General features: G+C 48.7%; 1 protein-coding gene across 1 annotated transcript in view; it reads right to left on the bottom strand.

The window, feature by feature from the left end:
* Window positions 1-2,606: 2,606 nt before the first annotated feature.
* Window positions 2,607-23,919, bottom strand: part of LOC309845245 (uncharacterized protein) — a 40,491-nt gene continuing 19,178 nt past the window's right edge. The window contains exons 3-4 of the mRNA XM_082692961.1: window positions 3,358-3,610; window positions 2,607-3,095 (exon numbers count right to left, since the gene is read on the bottom strand). Of these exons, the coding sequence (XP_082549087.1) occupies window positions 2,913-3,095; window positions 3,358-3,610 (436 nt within the window). The 3' untranslated portion in view covers window positions 2,607-2,912. The remainder of the gene's footprint in view (window positions 3,096-3,357; window positions 3,611-23,919) is intronic.

Raw genomic sequence — 23,919 nt, 5'->3', positions numbered from 1 at the left:
TTCTAACGACATGAAAATTCAAAGAGCAAAGAATAGCCAAAATGTGCTCAAATAAGAACAAAGCAGGAGACACGCTCTATTCAACATGAAGATCTTTTAAAGTCACAGTAATTAATATGCTCTAGTATTGATGAAACAAGAAACAAATGGACAATCAGAACAGAACGGGCAGCCAGACAGGCCCCTAAACGTACAGTCACTATAACACAAATGTGGCGCTAAGACGGGAAAAAGTTGTTCTTTGTAATACTAGATTCTAGCACAATCAGATGCAAAAGTGCGGAGAAGTTATTTGTAATAGAACGTTCGAGGGCAATTAGATATAGTATATATTTTTAAAGGCCCTGATTATTACTTCACTGTGCATATAAGTCCATTACATATGGACTGTAGAAAGAACCTCAAAAAGAAAAACAAGGAAGTAGGTTAAAGATAACATAGGAAAAAATTATTATCTTTCTACTTATAATCATATTTATTGTCTACCCTTCCCCGATTAAGGGGCATTAAAGATTACTAATTATTCCAGCAGTGTTGCTTACTATACCTTTTTATATGACACTTCAGTCTCACGTCATGACTTTTGCTTTTAAGGACATTTTCGTGTTAATACCATGGCTTAGTCTCTCTGTTCGTGTTTTCTTGACGTACTTTTGCCTAACCCGGCTCTGACGTTTTGTTTAGGTATGTATTTTACGAGTGGCTTGTTTTTCTTTCTGGACCATGATGAATGGCTTTGGTTTTCATTCCAAATCTTAACCCATTTGTATTTATTGTTATAGGTGATATTTTATTTCTCTTGTCAATAGTTACAATTTCCATTACATTTCCAGAAGCAGCTTCGTGTTGCTTCTCTGTTCTATATACTTTAAGATCTATAACTTAAAAGGTCTCACTTAACAAGAAGTTATGATAAAAACAGAAAACATCGAACATCTTGGGAAATGTGCTGAGCCCAGGAAGCTAAGCTGGGAGTCATGAGCAAGGCCCTCTACAAAAACGGAGGAGTCCAGCGTCCCCGCCACGTCTGTTAAATGAAGGATTATGCCACGACCGACTTCCCTCGGGTTAACGCGTGTGCATCTTGCAATTTCAGTTTCAAATAGCATGATTGCTGTTTTTATAATTTGATGAGTGAATCTAAAATTTATATGAAAAACAATCTGACAAAAATGACACGTCACTGAAAATGTCACGAGAAAAGCGGCACAGTCTGATGTGGAGAAGGGGGACGAGGGAAGGAGCCCGGTGGGAGCCCGGAAAACACCGGCATGGGCTCCGGAGGGACCACGATGGAGAAGAGGGGCCTTGTGGGGCCGCGGCGCGCACGTGTGGGTACGGTGGGCAACGCGTTTTAGAAATGCCACATGCCACCCCAGTGTGGAAGCCTCAGTTTCTGGCCTGTCACGTGGGGGCTGCATCGGCACCAGAGGACACTTAGTTACAGCAGGAACGCACGGAGCGAGCTCAGAACAGGACCGGCCGCCGCGCCATTGCTCGGATGGGCTGCCCACGGCCGCCATCACCCCCGGTGCGCACGGGCACACCCAGACCGAGAGTTCCTGCAGGACAGAAGGCTAACCTCGCTCCTCCCCAGCTTCCGAAGGACGATTTGAATGGAGCAGGCCTTTTTAAACCTGACATCTCTTCGAATACCATGTACCCTTGGCTCTGAGCCCTCACAGGAACGAGAATCTAGGATGACACCCGAGGTTAGTGGGGAAACAGGGAACAGTTTTTTAAATGAAACGGAGAAAACTCAACCACTTGGAAAGAAATAAAATGAGGACCTCATTCCAAACCGTATAAAAACAACCTGTAAGAACAACCTATAAGACAGATACAGACTAGAATAAGTGATAATGATTGATTGATTGAAAATAAACTACAAGACACCACGGAAAGTGTAGTTTGTTTTTCAGAAAACCCTGTTTTAACCTGAAGGTTGAGGTTGCCCATAGCAGCACAGCCTCAAGGGAAAAACCATAAGGAAAACCTTGACAGATTTATAACATGATCACTTGTAAGTTCTGCAAATTAAAACATGTCATCAATACAATGAAAAGGAAAACTATCAACCTTTTGAGACATTTGCAGCTACAATCAGTAAGTCCACTAGGGAAGTATCGCCCAAACGGGAGGTCATTGGACAAGAGGAGATGTAATATCCAAAGTGGTATTTAAAACAAGGTAATTCAGAGAAAACAATTAGGAAGACTGCACTTCCCCATCACATTGGCGAAGGTTAAAGCCTGCCCTCGCCAGGCGTTGGGGAAGCAGAAAGCATCCCGTGCAGGGGGCACAGGCCTAAGCTTTGGGGAGGTCCATTTGGAAACTGCAGCAAAAGCTTTAACAACATGAGGCAGGCTGGTCTGGGGGCTTCGGGCCCAGGGGTCTGAAGCTAAGACGTCATGGACGGCCACAGAGACCGTCAGCCAAGCAGATTCCTGTCCCGGAAGCTGGAGAAATGGTGTTCCCCGAGAGGCGGACGGATGGCACCCTTACAAGGGAGTCACGTCACAGTATAGAAGGACATTTCAGTCGTTGGGAAAAGGACAGACACATTATTGGAAGGAGGGAACGTAAGAAGGAAAGGAGGGGGAGGGGATCCCGAGGGAAACTGTCCACGTGGTGCGGGGGCAGAGGGGAGGCGGGAGGCGGGGGGCAGACGGACCGAGCACTTGCCCACACACTGTCAGCCGCGACTGGGTCTCCTGCGCAGCACCGATTCCAGAGGAAGCGCCGCGAACGTACCTGACTCCTGCAGAGCCGGGCCGCGGGTGAGGGTTTGCGGACGAGCAGCTGGACACGCCGCGGGCAGAAGAGAGGCCGAAACGCCCGGAGGGCCCGGGGAGATGGAGCAGGACCGCACGCCGAGGTGCCCTTCCTGAGACAGGAGATGCCTGGGGCGTTCATCCACCCGGTCGGCCGCCGAGGACTGCCGGGGGCACCAGTGAGCCAGCGCGTCTGACCTCCGCGTGGGGCTCCGCGTGGGGCTCGGCGTGGGGGGCGCAGGCTGAGACCGCAGGTGCCGGCGGGTGACGTCGTTGGCCGGAGGAAGGATGCTCGGGGGCCGGGCAGAGCACCGGCGACTTCTGGGGAAAACCACCAAGAAGAGGAAGAAGAAGATTATTGCAACCATATTAAAAAACAGAAAAAGAAAACCCTATTTGGGACACACTTAAGCAGAGTACCTGACCATAAGAGGACAAGACCCAGGTCACCCTAGTAACCCGCTGCGGACTCGTGACCTGGTATCTGGGGCGGGGGCCGGGCCTTCGGGGGAAGGAGCCAGGGTGCCCTGCCCCCACCCGCAGGGTCTGGCAACAGAGCAGGCTGTGTAGACGCAAGCCTCACCTGGGAGGGGCGGGCGGGTAACGTTGTTGGCACCTCGGATCCCGGAACGGCCGAGGGGGTCACGCAACATTCGCGGGATGGGTAAGGGCACAGACAGCAGATGCTGGACCTCAGGGAAGCCAGCTCAGCCCCAGGCCACAGGTGACAGGGCGCGCACTCCTGGGCCCAAGGGCCACCGCGCTCCCTCTCTGCCACATGTCCTCCTCTGGACCCCATGCTGCCTCGTCGGTCTTTTCTCACAAGGATCCGAGGCCTGAATGGAGAAGACAAGACAGACAAAGTCACCCACGGAAGGCAGAAGGTCTGCGAGGGCCACTTGGGGCCCCTTGGGGCCACCCCGCAGGGCCACGCGCTCTGGGAACACCGGGCACTGAGCAGGAAGGACAGCCCGGCTGCCGGGGTCAGGCTCAGAGCTTGCCTCTGCGGCTTCAGCCCCATGGGGGCTCGCCGGCAGTGCTCAGGCAGTGTCCCGACAGGAATATAGGATGACAAGTGATCCCAGAAAAGCTGAACATAGAAGCCGGTGATGGGTATTTTGGCACAGGCGTGGGCTCCATAATGCCTGTAAAACCCAATCGCAAATTTGTAAATCAAATCAAAAGTCTGTGAAATGAGCCCAAGTGGGAGAGATAAGTGGGGATGAAATCAAAGGAGGGCGGCATATTGCATTGTGAGGCTGAGTTTAAAAATGAGAGACCATCTTGGAGGGAACTAATCACTTTTTGGCAGAATAGTTTCCCTCCAGTGCAAGTTCCGACGCAGACTATCGAGTGTTACTTGAAATAGTTTCTGCCTCACGTCACCATTATCCTGATCTTTCTAAAACTCGCCACGACGTTTGGCTTCACTGTCACGCCTTTAGCACAAGGTTGGTGCAAACAGGGCTCCGGCGGTGGGAGTGCGTCGTCAGGTACAGGGTAGTTAGCGCGGCCGTGGGCTGGGGTGCAGCCAGCTCCCTCCCCCGGCTCGCCCCCGGCCCTGCCTCTTCCCAAACCTGGAAGGGGAGAGAGCAAAGCCCACAGGCTCCACCCTGGACTGGGGATTCTTGGGGCTACACAGGCAACTGGCCGCTCGTGGCAGAGCTGCGCACACCAAAGAACCGTTTTCACAAACCTCCATGGGTAGAAAGTTCTTCGGGTGATGTCCCAAGGGGTGGTGGCCACCCCTCCTCCAGTCTCCCTTCCTGGGAGGCTGGATGGGCCCCAGGCTTCTTGAAGCTTCACCCCGTGAAAGCACTCAGAGAAGTAAGGGATGCGACGGACCCGAAGCACGGGGTCCTGTCCCGGCCCCCGCCCCACCTTCTCCTGTGCACGCAGGCCCACGGCCCGCCCACAACCTCAGGGAAACACAGGCTGTCTTCAGACAGCGACGATTATTTTGACGTTAGCCTGGGGCCTGTAAATGAATGAAAATATTTTTTAAAACTCACACAGTGGAAGCGTGAGTGGGTCTAGGCTCGCAGGCCGACTCCTGGGGCACAGCTGTGTCACCGAGCAGAAGCGGCCGGTCCCTCCACTTTGTGCTTTGGCCCCGGCATGGCCGCACTGACTCCGGGGCCCAGATCTAAGAGGCACCCACTCTGCGTTCCTGGGAGCAAAATCTTGGGGTAAACGAGAAGTGCAAACCCAACAGACAAAAGCCCCAACCCCCAGAACTGGACAGACTCGGGTTTACAGGAGCCAGAAGCTGTCTGGGCGGCTGCTCCCTCTCTGAGGCAGGAAAGGCGGCAGGCGGCTGTGTGTGAGGACGCGGGACATCTTCTGTGCCGGGGGGGACTCTCATCGGGCTCTGTGTTTTGTGGTCCCTGCGTGGGGCCCGTCACTGCTGTATTACCCCGTATACCCCTTTATTCCTGGTGCCACTCTGGGGCAAGGGAGCCCTTCTTCTCCTGGGTACATATGGCCACGGTCTGATCAAGACCGTATTTTCCACTGGAAGCGGCGCGTGTGCATGTCTTGTGCTCCATCCGAATCAGGGCCGCGGGACACGGCCCGCGCTCACGCCCGCGCCCTGAGGTCTCCAGCATCATGCTAGGCACCCAGCAGGAGCTCGATGAGTGTCTGTTGATTAATGGAACTTGAACCAGGAAAGACAGCCCTCTTTGGGGTGCTCCATCCCTTAAGTGGGCCAATTAGCTTGTCTGCTCCCCATCACCGCTGATGGGATATTGTGAATTGCCCGCGTCTACAATCAGCGGATTCAGGTCTCATCACCGTGAATAGCTTTCCACTCGTTCAGCCTGCCGAAAATAGCTGTACAGTAAACTCTCATTACGGAGGATGATGGTAAGATGGGGTGTTCTAATTAATTAAACATTCGGGTCAGTAAAAGGAGAACATATATATGCAGAAGACCAGCTTCTACAAAATCAGAATATAATCAGACGTGGGCCTACAGTCCCACCAGACACGACGCAGCCGCACGATTCCAGAACGACCGGACAGCCTCGTCCCAGGCCTCGTGCTGCACGGCTGGGCGGCAGCGTGGAGGAAAGCTGGAGTCCCAGAAACGCAGCGTGCCTGATGGAGAAGCTCACACCTTCCCCGACGCCCGATACATCCGTGAAACCGCATTTCAGGTGTTCCGGGGCCCGCCGCTTTCACTCGCCGACACTTTAGCGCGTCACGCCGACCTCCCGGCAGCTCCAGTTCTGGACAAAGGGTGGTTAAGGAACACAGTTTCCAGACTTCAGGAGGAACGAGCAGAAAGTTGGGGGAAAATTTCCAGGGAGCCGGAACGTTAGGCGTTTCCTCACTCCCACAGTTTTGTCTGCCTCTCCGTATAGGAATTAGTTAATTAGTATTCTCCCTATAAAATCTATTTTGGTCCCACATGTTAACAGCCATTTCAGCAGAAACTGAAGCAGTTCAAATTAAATCTGGCATATTTACCCAGCTTTTCTTCAACTTCATATCCATTCACTCAAAGATTATCTAATGAACAGAAAAAGAATGTTTTAACTATTGTTTCTGGGTTTTGGCTTGGACGTGTAGGTTTCTTTACGCATCTGCCCTCAGAAGCATTTGATTAGTAAGAATAATTTTTAAATGAATAAAATGAGATGAAAAGGTAACGCAGTCCAGTAAACCTGCGGCTGTTAACCTTGGCCGTGCACCCTACGACACCCATGACCCAGGAGTCTTTTAAAAAGGCCACACCCAGGCCCGTGCCTGAGATCTTTTTTTTCTTTTTTTTGGTAATTTAAATGTTCTGGGGTGGGGCCCAGGCAGGGGCACCTCCACTGTTCAGGGAGAAACTAACCCGAGTTGAAACCCGGACTGTGGCGGAGAAAAAAACAAGCTTCTTCGCTGAATGTGTATTAAAACAAGAACGCTCTGTCCCGTCTGGACGGGAGAGGACACCCTGTCCCTGGGGGTGCGGACGGCCACGTCCCTGGAGGAACGGTCCCCAGCTGCGCCGCCCAACGTCCAGGACTGCCTCCTTTTCTGGTCTCAGCAGACCCCCCTCATCTTGGTTCTCCAGACGCAACCCCAAAACCTCAACGAAACACGAATCCACAAGCCCTTCTCATCTTTCTATTAATTGGGAAGTGGCCGGTTCATCCGTAATCGGTTCCCACATTGTACACCGGGCCGCGAGCTCGTGAGCCTGATAACATCTCGGTGCGTCTGCGAGGAGGTGGCTGGCTATCACGACATCAAAGCCACTGGGAGATGAAAGGGCATCTGTGTATTTGCATCATAAACAAGCCTCACATATGAGATATTCCAAGAATCTTTCATTTTAACAGCTGGAAAAACAAGGACCGAAACCCCCGTGTCCGACACAAGCCTGCCCTGCGGCTGGTGACTCAGTGGGAGGGGCTTGGATCGAGCCCCTGCAATTAAGTGGGTGATGAGCAAGGACTTGTCCGGCTCTTTATGGGGTTCGTGGTGTTTATGGATCCCTGGTTTATGGGATAAGTCTATCGGCATCGGGGCGCAGCTGCAAATAAATTTTCATGGGGATGATTTGTATGCTGGGGAACAAATTCCAAAATTCTTACACCCTTTACTGAAGTTTTGCATCTTAAAAGGGGCAATTGGGTACGTCTCACCTGCTCTTGGCTGCTGACGACCTGCACCGCCCAGACCACCTCCCCGGGTCGGTGACACAGGAGCCGATGCAGGCCTGGTGGCGCGCGGTGAGTGGAAACCGCCACTCCTGCCCTCAGTAGCGGACAGGCCGCTCTGTCCGGGCGGCAGGCCACCCTCCTCCTCTGGTGGGAGGCAAGACCTCAAGCATGAGGCAGGAGCCGACCGGGGGCTCCCTGTTCCCAGAACCCCACTCACACGTGCTGGGTGTCTGAATCAGAGAAACACCTCTCTGAGACGGCCTCCAAAGGAGAACACAGTCGCGCTGGACAGTGTCATCCACTTTCCACACAGCAGGCCTAGACACAGAGTACTGCACTCACACGCCTCTCCACTTAGAACGATGTCATCTAACACGGCAGCTTCTCCCCCTTTCAGAGATAATGTTTGGAACACAAGGAACTTGGAAATATCTAAGTAAATCAGCTCCTTAATGCCATCATGGGAAGACACATTCCACATCAGCATCCTTAAAGTTATGTTCTTTCATTAAACGTACAAAAGAAATACAAAACCAAAAAGCGCACTGTTTCGAGCGCCACACGTCACCCTGGCGAACGCAGCCGGTGCTGGCTGGAGCGGATCCCAGCCAAACGCAACCCCTGAGTGTGCAGAACTGACCCATTTCCTTGCACGTCGCTGCGGAAACTAATCTTTATTGGGCATTTATGGGGGGAGGCGCGTATTATGCTGATCGCTGTTCGCTAAAATAAACATAAAAAAGATCTGTGCCCGTGCCCTCAGAAGCCTAGATGTCCTCCTGGGAAAAGTGAGAGCCGGGGATCCGACCGCGTTCCGGGGCGCCAGGCTGGGTGTGGTGTGGCCGGAACACGCCCAGTGTTGACTGAACCCCTAAGAAGCCAGACTAGACGCAGCAACGTCACACCTAGACCTGAGGCTCCAGCTGCCCTAGTCCTTCTGAGCCTATCCCTCCTGGAGGGCAAGAGCCAGCAGGGGAGCCTGGGTGCTGTGGCTGGAGCGGGGCGGGCTGAGGGCCGCGGGGCGACGGCCAGACAGGGCATCCGGGCTCCTGTTTCGGTCCTGTCTATGGGGCAAACGCACGGCATTTCTAAGACATCCACAGTTTCTGCGACCCAACATCAACAGGAATGAAGGGTCCTGGTACCCCGGGGGTCCTCTGGACGGCATCGCAGGCTGACCGGCCGGGGCCCGGGGCTGGTAACAGCAGAGCAGCAACCAGCTATGAAAATCCCATTCAAATGTCTCTCTTTTGTCCCAAGGGGCGGCCCCTACACCGAACCCCAGCCCCTCCGCATCCCTTCAGCAGGACCCAGGGTGACGACTGGAGACCCCGTCACTCCCTGCAGACCATGGGAGAGCCTGGAGCCTGGCCTCAGGCCCACGCACCCATACCCACCGGCCAGACCACACCATGCTATGGTGCCATCTTGGCTCTGGCACCAGCGCTGGGGCTGGGGAGGGGACCACGCTTGCTCTGGACTCCCCCAGCATGCGGCGCTCCCTGGAGCCTCAGCCCTGTGGGGCCAAGAGAGGGATAGCGCCCTCTGTCATCGCCACGCTCCTCCTCCCTGCCACAGCCTGAGGGCCAGGAGCCCGCGGCTCTCGAACCTGTGCCTTCGGGTCTGGGCCTGCCCTGTCCGGCGCGTGCTCTGCTCCACGGCCGGCTCTCCACAGCCCGAGGGAGGAAAGGACCTTAGACAAGATGCCCTCTTGACAAGACCTGGACTTCATGGTTATTTTGTCATCATAAAAATCCTATTAGGGGGGCACCTGGGTGGCTCAGGGCCCTCGGCTCAGGTCATGGTCCCAGGGTCCTGGGATGGAGCCCTGCATCGGGGTCTCTGCTCGGCGGGGAGCCTGCTTCCTCCCCCCCCCCCCCGCCTACTTGTGATCTCTGTGAGATAAATAAATAGAATCTTTTTAAAAAATCCTATTAGGGACAAAAGTTGAAAATCAGCTCCCTTTCCTCCGTCCCCCGTACGGACGCCGGCACCCCCTGAGGAGTAGCTCTGGGGGACGGGAGAGATTTTATGTTTTCGGCACAATCACACCTGAAGTTTTTATTTTATTGTCCACTTGCTTGCTGCTAGTATGTAAAAATTCAGTTGTATTTTTGAATGTTGACCTTTTATCCCAAGACTTCGTTAAACACTCGCATGGATCCTATAAGCTACTACTGCCGTCGACAAAGCAGCATTTCCTACGTGAACAATCCGGCCGCCCAGAAGGAGCACAGCCTTACTGCCCCACCGCGGATTCCTCGACGTGCTCCCCCCGCCCACCGGCGAGGACCCCCAGGACAATGCCGAGTGGAAGTGATGACAGCAGACCTCTCTGCCTTGTCCCCCGTCTTGGCGGAAGGCACCCAGTCTTTCAACATGGGGTATCACGTTACACGAAGGGCTTTGTAGCTGCATTTTACCAGATTGGGGACGTTCCCTCTATCACTCGTGCCTGAGAGTTTCTATCCTGAAGGGGTTTTAGCTTTTATCAGTGTTTTCTGCATCTATTGAGATAAACACACCCTTTTCTCTTTATTCAATGACTCTGGTGGAATATATTGATTGTCAAACATTAAACCAACTTCGCGTTCCTGGGATGAAGCCCGTCTGGCCACGAGGTACCCTTTCATCGCACTGCTGGGTTCAGCGGACCACCGCCTTGTGAAAGATTTAATCCTGCGTGTGTCTCAGAGCTAGTGGTCTGTGATTTTCTTTTTCCGTGATTCCTGTGTCGGGCTTTGGTGCCACAACTATGCTCCCTCATAAAATGAGCTGACAATTCTCTTTCTCTATTTTCTTTTTTAACTTTTTTTAATATTTTTTTTACTTTTTTAAGTTTTTACTTAAATGCCGGTTGGTTAACAGGCAGTGTTGGTTTCAGGAGTGGATTTTAGTGATTCACCACATCCGTACGACACCCAGTGCTCTCACGAGCGCCCTCCTGGGTGCCTGTCAGCGACGGAGCCCGTCCCCCACCCCCTCCCCTCCAGCAGCCCACACTGTGTCCTCCAGAGTTAGGAGTCTCTTAGGGTTTGCCTCCTTTTTTTCGTTTCCCCTATGTTCATCTATTTTGCTTCGTAAATTCTATATATGAGTGAGATCCCATGAGGCTCATCTTTCTCTGCCTGACGCATTTTGCTTAGCTCCAACCACGTCACCTCGAACGGCGAGGCTCCGTCTTTATGGCCGAGTCATACCGCATTGTTTCTATGCCACGTGGTCTTTTCTAAATCTACTCTGTATGTTCAGTAGCCAACATACAGCACCTCATCAGTTTTGGATGTCGTGTTCAACAATCGGTTAGTTGCATATAACACTCACTGTTCTTTCTCTGTTTTCTAAAAAAAATTGTGTAGGACTGGTAATATTTTTTCCTTAGGTGTTTGAAAGAATTTGCTAATAAAACCATCTGTGCCTAGAGTTCTCTTTGTGGGAAATTATTCTGAGAAAGTTTAAGGTCTTTGATAGCTATAAACCTATTCAGACTTTTTCTTTTCTCTTATGTCATTTTCGATGTGATTCTTTATAAGGAACTTTTCCATTTCAACTTGATGTTTATTGACCAATTATCAATAAATTTATTAAACTTATTGGTACAAAGTTGTTTATAATATCTCCTTATTATACTTTTAATGCCCATAGGACCTATAATGATCCTCCAACTTACATTACTGAAATTATTAATTTATGTTTTCTTCTTTTTCTGAGTAGTTACAGCCAGGGATTTATTAATTCTATTAATATTTCCAAAGGCCTCATTGAGTGTCGTCATGTACTCCGTTGTTTCTGTCCCTTTCTGTTCCGTTTATTTCTGCTCCTACCTCTATCATTGTCCTCACACTGACTTTGGGTTTCATATGCTCATTTTTCCTGTAGTTTCTTAAAGTGGGAAATTAGATCATTGATTTAAATCAATTCCTTTCTACAATAAACATTCTGGAGTTATAAATTTCCCCCTGAGCACAGCTTCAACTATGTTCCATAAAATTTTATATGTAGTATTTTCCATTTTCATTCAGTGTGAATTATTTCTCTTTTCCTCTGTGATTTCTTCATTGACATTTCAGTTTTCTTGAAGTTCATCATTTAACGTAAATATTTGTTGTTTTTCTAGAGCTCTTATTCTTATTGATTTCAAATGCAATTCCATTGTGGTCATAAGACAGATTCTGTAATATTTCAATCTCCTGAAATTGATTAAGTGTTGTTTTATGGCTCAGCGTGTGAATTACTGTGATAAGCTTTCCATATATGCTTGAAAATAACGCAATTCTGCAATGTTGAGTGGAGTTTCCGTAAATGTCGATTAAGTCATTTAGATCCTATAACTTAGATTTATAGTTTAAATGTATAGATTTATAAATGAACTGATTTATAATCATCATTTATTATTTGGATCTTATATCTTTACTGACTTTTTTTCGTTTTTATAGATTATTGAGAACAGAATTTTACTATGATACTGCATTTATCTCTCTTTTTTAATTTTTTGGTGCATGTATTTTGAATCTCTGTTACTAAGTTTGTGTAAATTTTAATTTCATCTTGCTGGTGCAGCCTCTCATTACTGTAAAGTGTCCTTCTTTACTTTGGGTAATGTGCTTTGCCTCAAAGTCTACTTTGCCTAGCACTACTGTAGCTACTCCAATTTTTTTTCTACTCCAATTTTTAATTATTACAGTTTGCAGTATGTTTATGTAAACACATTTTTTCTACTCCAATTTTTAATTATTACAGTTTGCAGTATGTTTATGTAAACACACACACTAAATTTAAATATATATAAATCTAAAGTGTATCTTTTAAGACAACATACAGTTGACCTGGCTTTTTTTTTTTTTTTTAAGATTTTATTTATTTACTTGCCAGACAGAGATCACAAGTAGGCAGAGAGAGAGAGAGAGAGAGGGAAGCAGGTTCCCCGCTGAGCAGAGAGCCCGATGCGGGGCTCAATCCCAGGACCCTGAGATCATGACCCGAGCCGAAGGCAGCAGCCCAAACCCCTGAGCCACCCAGGTGCCCCGACCTGGCTTTTTTAACCAAGTCTGACAATCTATGCCTTTTCATTAGTGTCTTAGTCATTTATACGTCTACCAAGTATTAACATGGTTTCATTTAGGTCTATCATTTTCCTCTTTGTTTTCTATGTATCTTGTCTCATTTTGGTTTCTCAGTTTCTCCTTTCTTGCCTTCTTTTAGGTTAATCACAGATTTTTTGACATTCTATTTTAGTCTCTGTCTAGGCTTTTTAGCTATATTCTTTAAATTTTTTTAGTGGTTGCTCTGGAGATTACACAGTACATGTATAATTTATTACAGAGAATTACTTATATTCAATATTGTATCACCTCCTGTGACATAGAGGGATCTTACAGTCCTATAGTCCCCTCCCCCCAATGCACTAGTGCTTCTTCATGACAGACTGGTCTTATAATTTGTATTTTTAAAGATTCTTTTGTCTTTCTATTAAAATAAAAATATCAATATAGTCTTCACCCACATGTTCACCATCTCCAGGGACGTCACTACATCTAGATGTAGAAGCACACCCCCCCCCAGTTATTTCTCTTGAATGTGAAGAACTTCCTTTAGCATTTATGAGTGTGAGTGTGCTGCACATGGATTTTCCTAGAGCTTGTTGATCCAAAATGCCTTTCACATTCATTTTAAAAATTGTATTAATGTTTTATTTAACTCAACATATCTAGAATATCATTTCAACATGCACTCAATGTAATAAAATTAATACTGATATAGTTTACCTTATTTTCATTCATGCCTAGTCTGTAAAATTTGGCTTATTGGACACCTACATCTCCATTCAGACGACTCATATTTAAATGCTCAGTAGCTTTCACTAGTGGCCAGTGAACTGGATGGCGCAGTCCTGGAACATCTCTTTGCTTCAATGTTGAAGACTAGCTTCATTGATATAGAATTCTAAGTTGATATTTTTTGAAGATTTATGAATTTATTTTAGAGAGAAAGAGAGAAAGCATGAACAGAGGGAGGGGCAGAAGGAGAGGGAGAGAGAGAATCCCAAGCAGACTCAGCGCTGAGCGCAGAGCCTGACATGGGGTTCAATCTCCTGACCACGAGATCATGATGAGCAGAAATCAAGAGTCAGACTCAACCAACGGAGCTACCCCTGTGCCCTGACAGTTTTTTTACTGCATCGTTTTAAAAATGTCATTCCATTGTCTTCCAGTTTCTATTGTTTCTGACAAGAAATCTGCTGTTAACTGTAGGATCCTTTGCCTTATGTAACATGCCATTTTTCTCTGACTGCTGTTTAATACTTGACATCTGTATTTTAGTAAATTTACCATATGCCTACGTGTGTGGGTTGGTTTGTTTGTTTGTTTGATTTCATATGCAGGGTTTTTTAGCTTGTTGGATTTGTAACTTAATGTCTTTAATCCAATTCAAGACATTATTAACCATGATTTCTTCAAACATATTTTTCTGTCCCATTATCTTTCTCATCTCTTTCTGGGATTCTAATTACCATATATTAGATGACTCAGTATTTCTCTACAGGTTTTGGAGGTTCTGTTCATTTCCGTCAAGCTTTTTGTACTTCAGAACTGATCATTTCTATTGACTTATTTTCAAGTTCACTGATTCTTCCGCCACCTATGTTCTTTTGTTAAGTCAATTCTGTGAATCTTTCATTTCTCTTATTGAACATTTAAGGTCTATAATTTCTATTTTCAGTTCTTGGCCATAGTTGCCACCTATTCAGTTATTACACATTTGTTTTCCTTTGGGTTCAAGTACACACCTTATTAAGGCTTTAAAGTATTTGTCTGCTCATTACAATAGCTGTTTCATTCAGAATTGGTTATTTGATGCTGCTTTTTTCTTGATTATGGGTCACATTTTCTTGTTTCCTCATGTATCTAGTTTTTTATTTATTATTAAATAAAAGTAATTATGAGTAAAACATTGTAGTCTCTGGGTTCTTTTATGCTGCTCTGGACAATGATTTTTATTTTAGAAAGCAGTTAATTAGGCAGGCTCAAACTCCATTATCTGCAACAGACAACAGCTAACATCTCTGTTTAAGTATGTTGGCTTTCAGATGCTGCTTTACTCCAGATTTTCTGAGATCTCCCCCACACAAGCATAGTTAAGTGGTTGGCCTATTATCTGGGTGGATTTTAGGTGCAGATTGGGGCACTCTCTCTTTCAGGATTTTCCCTCTTTCTAGATGATCTGCCAGCTCCAAATTCTCTCTTCTAACAGCCCAGTCCAGAAACATGCAAAGTTTCTCCTGTGCAAAGCCACAGACAGTGGAGTACCAGAGGCAAAATGGTGTGAACTCAAAACTTTAACCAAATCAAGTGCTTGAATTGAAAAGGTAGCCTCCCCTCTAGTTCTACCTATTTACCAGTTACACTCCTTTAACCCCTCCCCCACATATACACATACAGTTGTTCAGATTCTGTGATTATCTATGGAACAGTTAATCTGACTAAGCTCTTCCACCATTATCACAAATTTCAACTACCACATAGTGGATTCTGAGTCCAGTATCATGATAAGATCAATAATTCCTACAACAAAACTCTAACCTGAACCAGCATGAGATGTTTCTCTTCCTTTACTTTTCCTAGCAGGAGTTCTTACAGTACTGTGAGCAAGTCCAGTGGACCAGACCATGGCAGGACCACTGGTGGAGAATTTCTCAGACTCTGAAGCCAAGCCAAGTAGAGCAGTACATTGAAAATATCGGAGAATTCATCTCAACTTGCCATCCCCCTCCCCAGAATGGAAACCACAACCATCTCCCATAGACAGTACTTTGAAGGTCATATTAATTGTATCCCCTATAATTCCTTTGGATTAGGGAAAAACACCCTGATGAATTGAGAATCTTCAAAAAATCTATTTCTGAAATGAAACATCCTTCTTGCTCCCTTTCATTACCTGGTTTAGACTTAATTAACCCCTTTTATTGTACTATTCCATTAAAAATATTGTAACCTGGGCTTCTTGTTACTAGAGCCAAAACCCAGCAAACAGTCAACCATATTTACTAGCCCAGCTAATCAGGACAGCATGTCCAAGCTTTATCAATGTTTGTTTTTCCTTTTTTCTCTGTAGGGCAACACAAATACAAAATGATAGTGAAATCCCTAATATTTAATTCTGATATTTAAAAGGAAACTAGCTACCATTGCTATGTGTCTTGATGAAAATAATATGATAATGATTTTTTTAAATAAAGGAGAAAAAGAAATACTCATAATGAAATACCACCATACCCCATTAGCTTGACATTACCAAGTGTTGGTGAGATGTGGAGTGTTTGTGATTGTCATCATTTCTGTGACACAAGGCTACAGAAATGGGACTTGTGAGTCAGGCTGTCCCAGTGCTCATTCTAACCCAGAGGTGCAAGAAACACGAGGGCAGGAGGTGTGCTGAGAAGCCGGTGGATGTGAAAATTGCCACACCATTTGGGAGAATATGTGGACATCCACAGGCAGTGATGAAATTTATAAACATCCCACATCTCCCCCACACTTAGCACTGTCACTCTTGTCAACCTGTAATGTTGAACACGATATACTCCTCAACCCAGCAATGTCATTCTTCATTTATTCTCACGCGTATGTACAGCAAGACCCACGTAAAGGAACATTCTCCACAGTGTTTTTGTGCAATAACCACAACTTGAAAGCAACCCTAGTGATCAATGGGAGAGGGGATAAATACATTCTGGTATGTTCATACAATGGAAAACCAAACATAAATAATAAAGAAACCATATGGAATGAAAAGCGAGCTATGATGACAGGCAACAATATGGATGTACTTCATTAACACAATATTGGGTAAGAGAAGCAAGACACAGAAGAATAGAGACTACATGATATAATTAGTATAAAGTCCCCAGGAGACCTTTCCATACTGGTGGTTTCAGGATGCACAAATGGGTGGCAAAATGATAAAGAAAACCAAGGAAATAATTACCACTCATGTCAAAGAAATTGGGGAGAGAAGGAAGCAATATGGTAAGGATGGTAGATCCACATACTTTTGCTTAAAATTATTTATCAGCCTTCCTTTACAGTTAATACACTTTCTCATATATCTACTTCACAGTAACATCTTTAAACTATAATAAAATTAAGGAATGTCAACGGCCCTGAAAGCCACGAAATATTGAGTACGTCCGTGCTTTCAGGGTTTTAAGAAGGGCTTGAAATACACCTGCTTGCCACCATCACTACCCCTACTAGCACCACACTGCTTTCCTGATTGTTCAAGTATTCCAAACGGGTCCCTGTTACATACATTTACATGTCAGAATGTTTTATCCAAATGCATATCATAGATGGTTGATGAGAACCAGTGAAGACAGTTATGGAAAATCTTTAAAATACTAAGCATTTCTCCTCTTCCTCACCTTTATTAGCTTGGCATTAACATAAATTATTTTTTTTAATTTAATTTTATTTTTTCAGTGTCCCAAGTTTCATTGTTTGTGCACCACACGCAGGGCTCCATGCAATCTGTGCCCTCCTTGATACCTACCACCTGGCACACCCATCGATTATGTTGAATAAAGTCCATTGTGTTTTCAGAGCAGGTTCAGAGGGGAAACATTCCCATTTTTCCTCATGACAACCATTGGACCCTCTACTACAGGTTGGATGAAACAGCACCTCCCTCAGGGTGGGACCACCTTCCTGGGGTCTTTGGTCACGATGTACTCAGGGCAGAAAGTAGCTGGCCCAAATCTCAAACCCCTTCAACCTTAAGGATCCATCTTATGTTTCACATGCACCCAAATGCTCGTTTCTGATGAGCAGTCCCCACAGGACTCCGGGACCCCCACGCTGTTCTCCTTGCTCCTGGCCCCAGCAGTCATGCCTTCCAAAGGCAAGTCCCACCTCCCCGCACATTCTCCTCCTGCTCCGACCACAGCTGGCGGTGCTCCAGGCATTCTGCCCTCATGGCCTTCCTTCACATGACCCCATGCTCTCACTGCACTTCCAAACCACCTCCCCCTCTTCTGTAAAAGATTTGTTCAAGGACACGGGAGCAAACTTTGCTACCCCTTCCTATTCTGTAGCTCTCCCTTGTTCATGGCAGAACGCACCACCTCGATCCTCCTGCCGGCTCTGATACCAACTTGCACCGGCGCTTCTCCACAGCAGCACTCACCGGTATTGGGGCACAGTTTGTGTGGGTGCTGTTGTGGGAATCATAGGATGGGAAGCACCATCCCTGGGCTCTGCCCACTAGACCAGGAGCCCCTCCTCTAGCTGGGACACCCAAAAATGTTTCCAGATGTTATCAGAGGCACCTAATAACACTTTCCATGAAGATTTCTTACTTTATCCTATCTGAACTTTTAATTCTTTAACCCTCTTAACTCTAACAATCACATCCTCTGCCAACGTTAGATACCCCTCAAAGGGTAAACGCTAGACCACACCACTTCCACAGCCTCAGTCTGGACACCCCATGCTGCAGCCCCACCACCCTCCCAGCACGCTGCTCAGACCTGGCCGGGTCTCCGTGCCCCTTCAGTCCCTCCTCCAGCTCAGACTCTGAGATTTCACTGCAACTGTTACTAATAGCTTTACCTCCCTCACTCTCCTTTTTGGATTAATTAATGCAAATTTGGTTTACCTGGAAAATCCCTGATTCTGGTCAAGCCCAGCTATCTGCTTGTGTGGTACCTGCATCGGAGCAGGGGACAGTCACTGGAGAAAATCCCTCGATCTGCTAACAAGACTCACATCAAGTTGTGGCCAGTGGTCGCAGGACGCAGGACAGTGTTGCTCAGCCCCTTGTGAAACCCACGCCCACACGTCACTGACAGCCAGTCCCTGCTTCCTCCTCCCTTCTAAACTTCCAGGTACCCCATCCTCCAAAATAAATGGTCCGTAAACGATCCTTGTCCCTCTCACCAGGCAACCCCTCCAGTTACCTGGATCTGTCCCCGTGTCCTCTGTCTCTGCTATTGCACAAACAGAGGATCTAAGACCAACCCTCAACGTGCACCCGCCGGCTCACACCCCTACAACCACGCTTCCCTCTCCCATGGTGCTGAGTCTCTCTTTGGTATGAGGTGACTCCCGTTATTAGATGACTGCTCCCTGAGGGCACTCGACTTGGAAACAAAGAGACGAAACCCAAGCCAGGTCCCTCTGCTTCTCTGTGCTGCCCACGGGCCACCCACGAGCAGGGCCCCACCGTCCCAGCTCCTCACTCCTGCCCACTGGCCTGCTGGAGGGTCCGGGGCCCAGTCTTCAGGCGGATGTCTGGGTGGCACTCTTCCTCACCTCCCCTTCACTCGGATCTTCTGGTTCCATTTAAAACTGCAGCCCCTTCTCCTCCAGGCCCTGACTCTAGCGTATTACACACTTTACTTACTTGTTTCCTTGATCATCCTCATTATACTGGAAGATACGCTCCATGAATAGAAGATTTTTTCTGGCTTGTTTACTGCTGTGTGCCCAGGGCCCAGCGCACAGCAGATGCTCAATAAATACTTGTTAAGCTGATGAGTAAATGAACGACACCGTGCACACGTGCGTGACGTTGGAAGTGTTCATCTGTTATTGTCTCGTGAGAGCAGAGAGCAGGGATTGGATTTTTTTCTTTACTTCTGTGCCCACAGCGCCTGACACACAGAGCTAGATGCTGAATATTTAATCAACTAATCTTGGAGTGGTGGTCTTCTGTTCACTTTTCAGGTCTCTACTCAGCTAGAACAGGACAAGCTTTCGAATGTTCTGTGTTGCTTGTATCCCCCCAGAGCGGGAGAGCGTGTGTCAGACTGTTCAGTAATGATCTCTTCCATAAACAGGGAGACACGCACCATGACACAGCGATTTCACCAACTTCACCAAAAATAGAGGACACGTATTTTCCCTTGGATGAGATTATAACTTCGGATCAATGTTATAAAAGAATTTACTCCCCAGATATCCAGGCAGCATTGTGACCAGGAAGAATGAGACCATGTGATAGACGCCCCTCCTGAGGGACGGGTCATCCAAAATGACCTCCTGTGCCCCCAGATTTATCCTTTAATTTAAAACGGCCTCCTTGAATGCAAAAATCATTCCTCCTTTTGAATTACAAATAGCCTAAAAGAAGTAACTTTAAACTGATTCTTATTGCTAATGTTAAGGTAACTGGTTGCCACATCCTTAATGCACAACCTGCCCATGCTGAGCCACCCAGCCCCTCCTGCAGCTCCGGGAAGCTGGAAGCATTTGGCCTCAGACAGCAGAGCGTGTCCTGCCCCGGGACTCACTACCTGGTCCCGTCCTGCTGGTACCTGAGCTCTGAGGGGCGAGCTTCTCCTGGGGCTTGTTCTGGAAGCCGAGACCCTATCAGAAGCACTAGTTCTAGAACCGAGTTCTGGCGTTGTTCTCTGGTGCACACCTGCCCACTGCTCTGCTCCTTGAGGCCCCCACTCTTCTCATGTCCTTGCAGACCCCCGTCTCCCACGCCAGCCCAGCCAGGGACTGTCCTTCTATCCGTGACTCGCCTCTCCAGCACTGGTTTCCTACCAGCCTCTCCAGCTACCCCAACTGTGGTCTTTCCAGATTTCAGTCAATCCCAGGATATGTGGTCTAGGCACAGCTCATCAGATGACACAGCCACTGCCACGGAACGTGGTACAAACATCTCAGGAGGAACAAGAGTCTGGTAGAGACCAAGAGAGGGTCTTGGGATTCCATATAGGGGTGTGCGCGTGCATGTGTGGGAGGCACCAGCCAAGGCGTCCCTGAGGCTCAGAGCCGGTGGCGTGATGCTCCCCGGACAGCCCACCACCCGGACAGCTCTCCAGATGGCTCCTCACCAACATGGCCCAGGCATGTGCACAGAGTCAGACGTCTCCGGGGGCCCTACAGGCACTGAGCAGCCACCATGTGTCCCTAAAGCCACACCGTGCAGTCCTTTCCAGGGAAGGACCTCAATAAAGGGCAGAAGTCTGCTCCTGTGGTCTTGTTTATTTCTCTCTGAAAGACGAGGCCAAGAGTGAGGCGTGAAACCCAGGACTGCTGAGAGGGCACCAGGGGATCTGCACACCAAGCTCCTGCCTCTGTCCAGGGCTGCACCCCAGCGGCATGCCCACAGCTCCCTGGCAAAGTCCAACGACAGCTCAGTCCACACACCCCTCACCGCCTTCCTTCCGCACAACCCACACGAATGCAGAGAAGCAACACAAGAGCGTGTTCTGGGGAGCAGGCCCAGGACCACGGCCTGTTTGAGACGGGTTGGTAAGCAGTCATGTCTTCCTCCCGGAGTCCTACTGTCCCGGTGGTCTGAGCCCACAGTCATGTCTTCCTCCCGGAGTCCCACTGTCCCAGTGGTCTGGGCCTGTGGTTGTAGGTTACCTAGTAATGGCCACTGATCATTTTGCACGAGTTGGTCTAGACCCTTCAATTAGACCACAAACGGCTTAATGATGAGACTCCTCCTTTGTGATCTCCAGAGCCCCAAGGAGCAGAACTCCAGAACAGGGTTCAGCCACAGGGGAGTCCTTCATCCTAAACCCATGTTGGTTTGAGGGCGCCCAGTGTAGGGACATGGGATTTCCAACCCCACCACCTACGTGATGCCTGAGAATGAGTTCTTGGCATAATCCTGGAGGCAACATGAGAGGTTCAAATTTCAGATCTTCATGACACATTTTATTTCAACTCTGGTTTGAAGCTGAGTGTCCCCACGCATCAGGCATTCTGCTGGGGGCCAATGTACACACTGATGTACAACACAAGGCTTGGTCTCTGGTACCAAGAATCGACAGTCCAGTGGGGAAGAAAGAAAACACAAAGTAAACATAAGTGAGAATGTGATGAGAAGTACCATCAATGTTCCAGAAGGAGGTGAGCCGGGGAAGACCAGTCGGTGTGGAGGAAGTGACTTCCCGGCAGAGGGCATCGCCAAGCTCCAAGGTCATCCCCGGAACCGTGACTTCACCCTGGTGGGGAACGACAGCACAGTACCAGGCAGACAGGCTGCGCAGCCCCAGTGCCAACTAGAGCCAGAGCCCGTGTGCCTCTAAAACGCAAGACTCCTTCCCAGCAAGGGCCTCTCCGGGCTTGTGAGTATTTCTCTACTCCCACCTCTGCTCCCCACACACATGCAGTCTTGAGACCCGGCTGAGAAAATGAGGCCACGCGGTTAAGGTTATTGGTCAAGGTTATGCAAACACTCAGGTCGGGCAAGGTAAGAAGGCTCCAAGTCTGCCCTTAGGGTTAGCGGCCCGCTCGCCTCGGGGCGTCTGGGGGTCAGTCAGCCAGCGGCTAGCTCTGGGTCTCCGCTCAGGCCATGATCTCAGGGTCCTGGGTTTGAGCCCCGCGTCAGGCTCTGCACTCGGCAGGGAGTCTGCTTCAGGATTCTCTCTCTCCCTCTGCTCTTCCCCCATTGACTGTCTGTCTCTCTCTAATAAATAAATAAATCTTAAAAAAGAAAGAAAGAAACGCATGAGCCCTCAAACAGCCAGTCTCCTTGTCTGAGACATTCACTACTCATTCAAAGCCCAGGAACAGAGACTTAACCAAAGGGACAGCACCTAGTTTCTCACAGGGCCCAGACACACCCCCAGAACGACTTGGGGGGTACCCTGAGTTCCTACAAACTCAGCTGCGTGTATTCCCAAATCTAGCTCTGAGGCTGGTAAACTATGTCTCCTCACAATGCACAAAATGTAAATTTCCCCAGCTCAATTATATTTAGCAAGTATCTAAACATTACCTCAGTGATTTGGTCTCCCCGTTAATAACTGGATCTTCAGAATTAACCTCTCATAAGGAAGCCTTCCTTCAGACACCTGATTCTGGTTTCTCCACGTACCACAGGAAGAATCTCTGTTTTCCCATAAATCTCAGACTATATGAAAGAATGGGGGAGGCATGATTCGGGGGGACACTGATACCATTGCTCTTGTGGTCATCCGTGACCATCACAACGTGCCTCCTTCTTCTTGAGCAAACACGGGCTCTTTATTGGAAGATGCTTAAGAGGACTATGGATCAGGCCAAAATTCAACCATTGTGGACCAACCAGAAAAGTAAGTCACACAAACAACTGGGTTTTGATTCCAGTAAACCAGCATTCCAGTCAACCCCTGTTTCCAACACAGCTCCTGGGAAGAAATCCCGTGTTACAGCAGGAACCGACTGAATTACGCGGATGCGTGTCCTCCTGGAAGGAACTCTCCAGTGGTCTGCCACAGGCTCTGTGCGTGGCCCTGCTCTGATGAATATCTTTGACGATTTGAATAAAATATCAGACAGTGTGTCCATCGAGTGCACACGGGACAGAACGGAGGAGAAACAGTACCCCGAGTCACAAAAAGTTCGCAGGCTAAACAAAAAACAAAAACTGGACGAAACTAGACGAAAAGTCCTCTCCTCCAGAAGCTCAGCTGCAGAATCTCGGGAAAACCGAGGCAGCAGTTTGTGTTAGAGAAATAACAATTCTAAGCTGTTTCCAATGACATCATTTAAATGTGTCCGTGAGACGACGGACCAGTAGACTCCTGACCCTCAGAGCTCAGCCTGGTCCGCTCAGGGCCCCGTCCCGGCAGCACACGCTGGGCACGCGGCGAGTCTGTGCTGAGCGAGTCAGGGACCGGGCAGCCCACAGTGGCCGCTGAAGAAGGTCTGGTGTGCTCGGGACGCGCCGAGTCTGCGCAGACGAGCCAGGGAACGGCCGCCCGAGGCCGACCCCGGCCAGGCCGGAAGCAAGCGGACCCGGTGCGGCGAGCTCCAGGACGCGGGCGGCTGCTGGCGGCAGGGAGAGTGCTCTGCGGGCGCCACCCTGCGGGGGACCCGTCGCCACGTGTGAGCACAGACCCACAGCACGCACCCCCTCGGCTGCACTACGGACTCTGCGTGATGACGTGTCCGTGTGGCTCTGTCAACCCCGCCACCACGCCACCCTGTGCCTGCTGTCTGCGGTGCGGGGGTGGGGGGGCACGCAGGAGCTGTCCCTGCATTCTTCTCCACGTTGCTGTGAACCCAAAACTGCTCTAATAGAAATAAAGTCTTTTAAAAAGATGAAATCAGCGAAGAAGCTATTGACGTAAATATTGGGAAAAGTAAACACAGGCAAAAACCAGAACCGGCGCATTGACGGACCAGTTGACGGGCGCTGCCCCTGCGGGGCCAAGGGGTTGACCCAAGGGAGGCGTATTTCAGGGACAGGAAGAAGGAACTTTGTCCAAACGCGGAACGGCCTGACCATGACACGTCTGACCGGGACAGCAACCATTTCTGTTGCTGGACTCATCGAGGCGCGGTCCAGCAGCCTCCCGTCAGGACTGGTCAGAGCGGAGGTCGTCTGTTCCTGCAGCAAAGCACACAGTAAGTGCCTGCTGTGTGCCTGCTGTGTGGGGACGATGGGCTGTGCAGAGAAAGGGGACCTCACGGAGCAGCCCTCGGTGGCTCACTCAGGGAGCTCGCCCGGGTCACGGCATAAAGTGGGAGGCGACAGGG

The sequence above is a fragment of the Mustela nivalis genome, assembly GCF_964662115.1.
Source record: "Mustela nivalis genome assembly, chromosome: 12".
NCBI classification, from domain to species: domain Eukaryota; kingdom Metazoa; phylum Chordata; class Mammalia; order Carnivora; family Mustelidae; genus Mustela; species Mustela nivalis.
The sequence above is the reverse complement of the archived record's forward strand: the minus strand, read 5'-3'. Positions and strand labels throughout refer to the sequence as shown.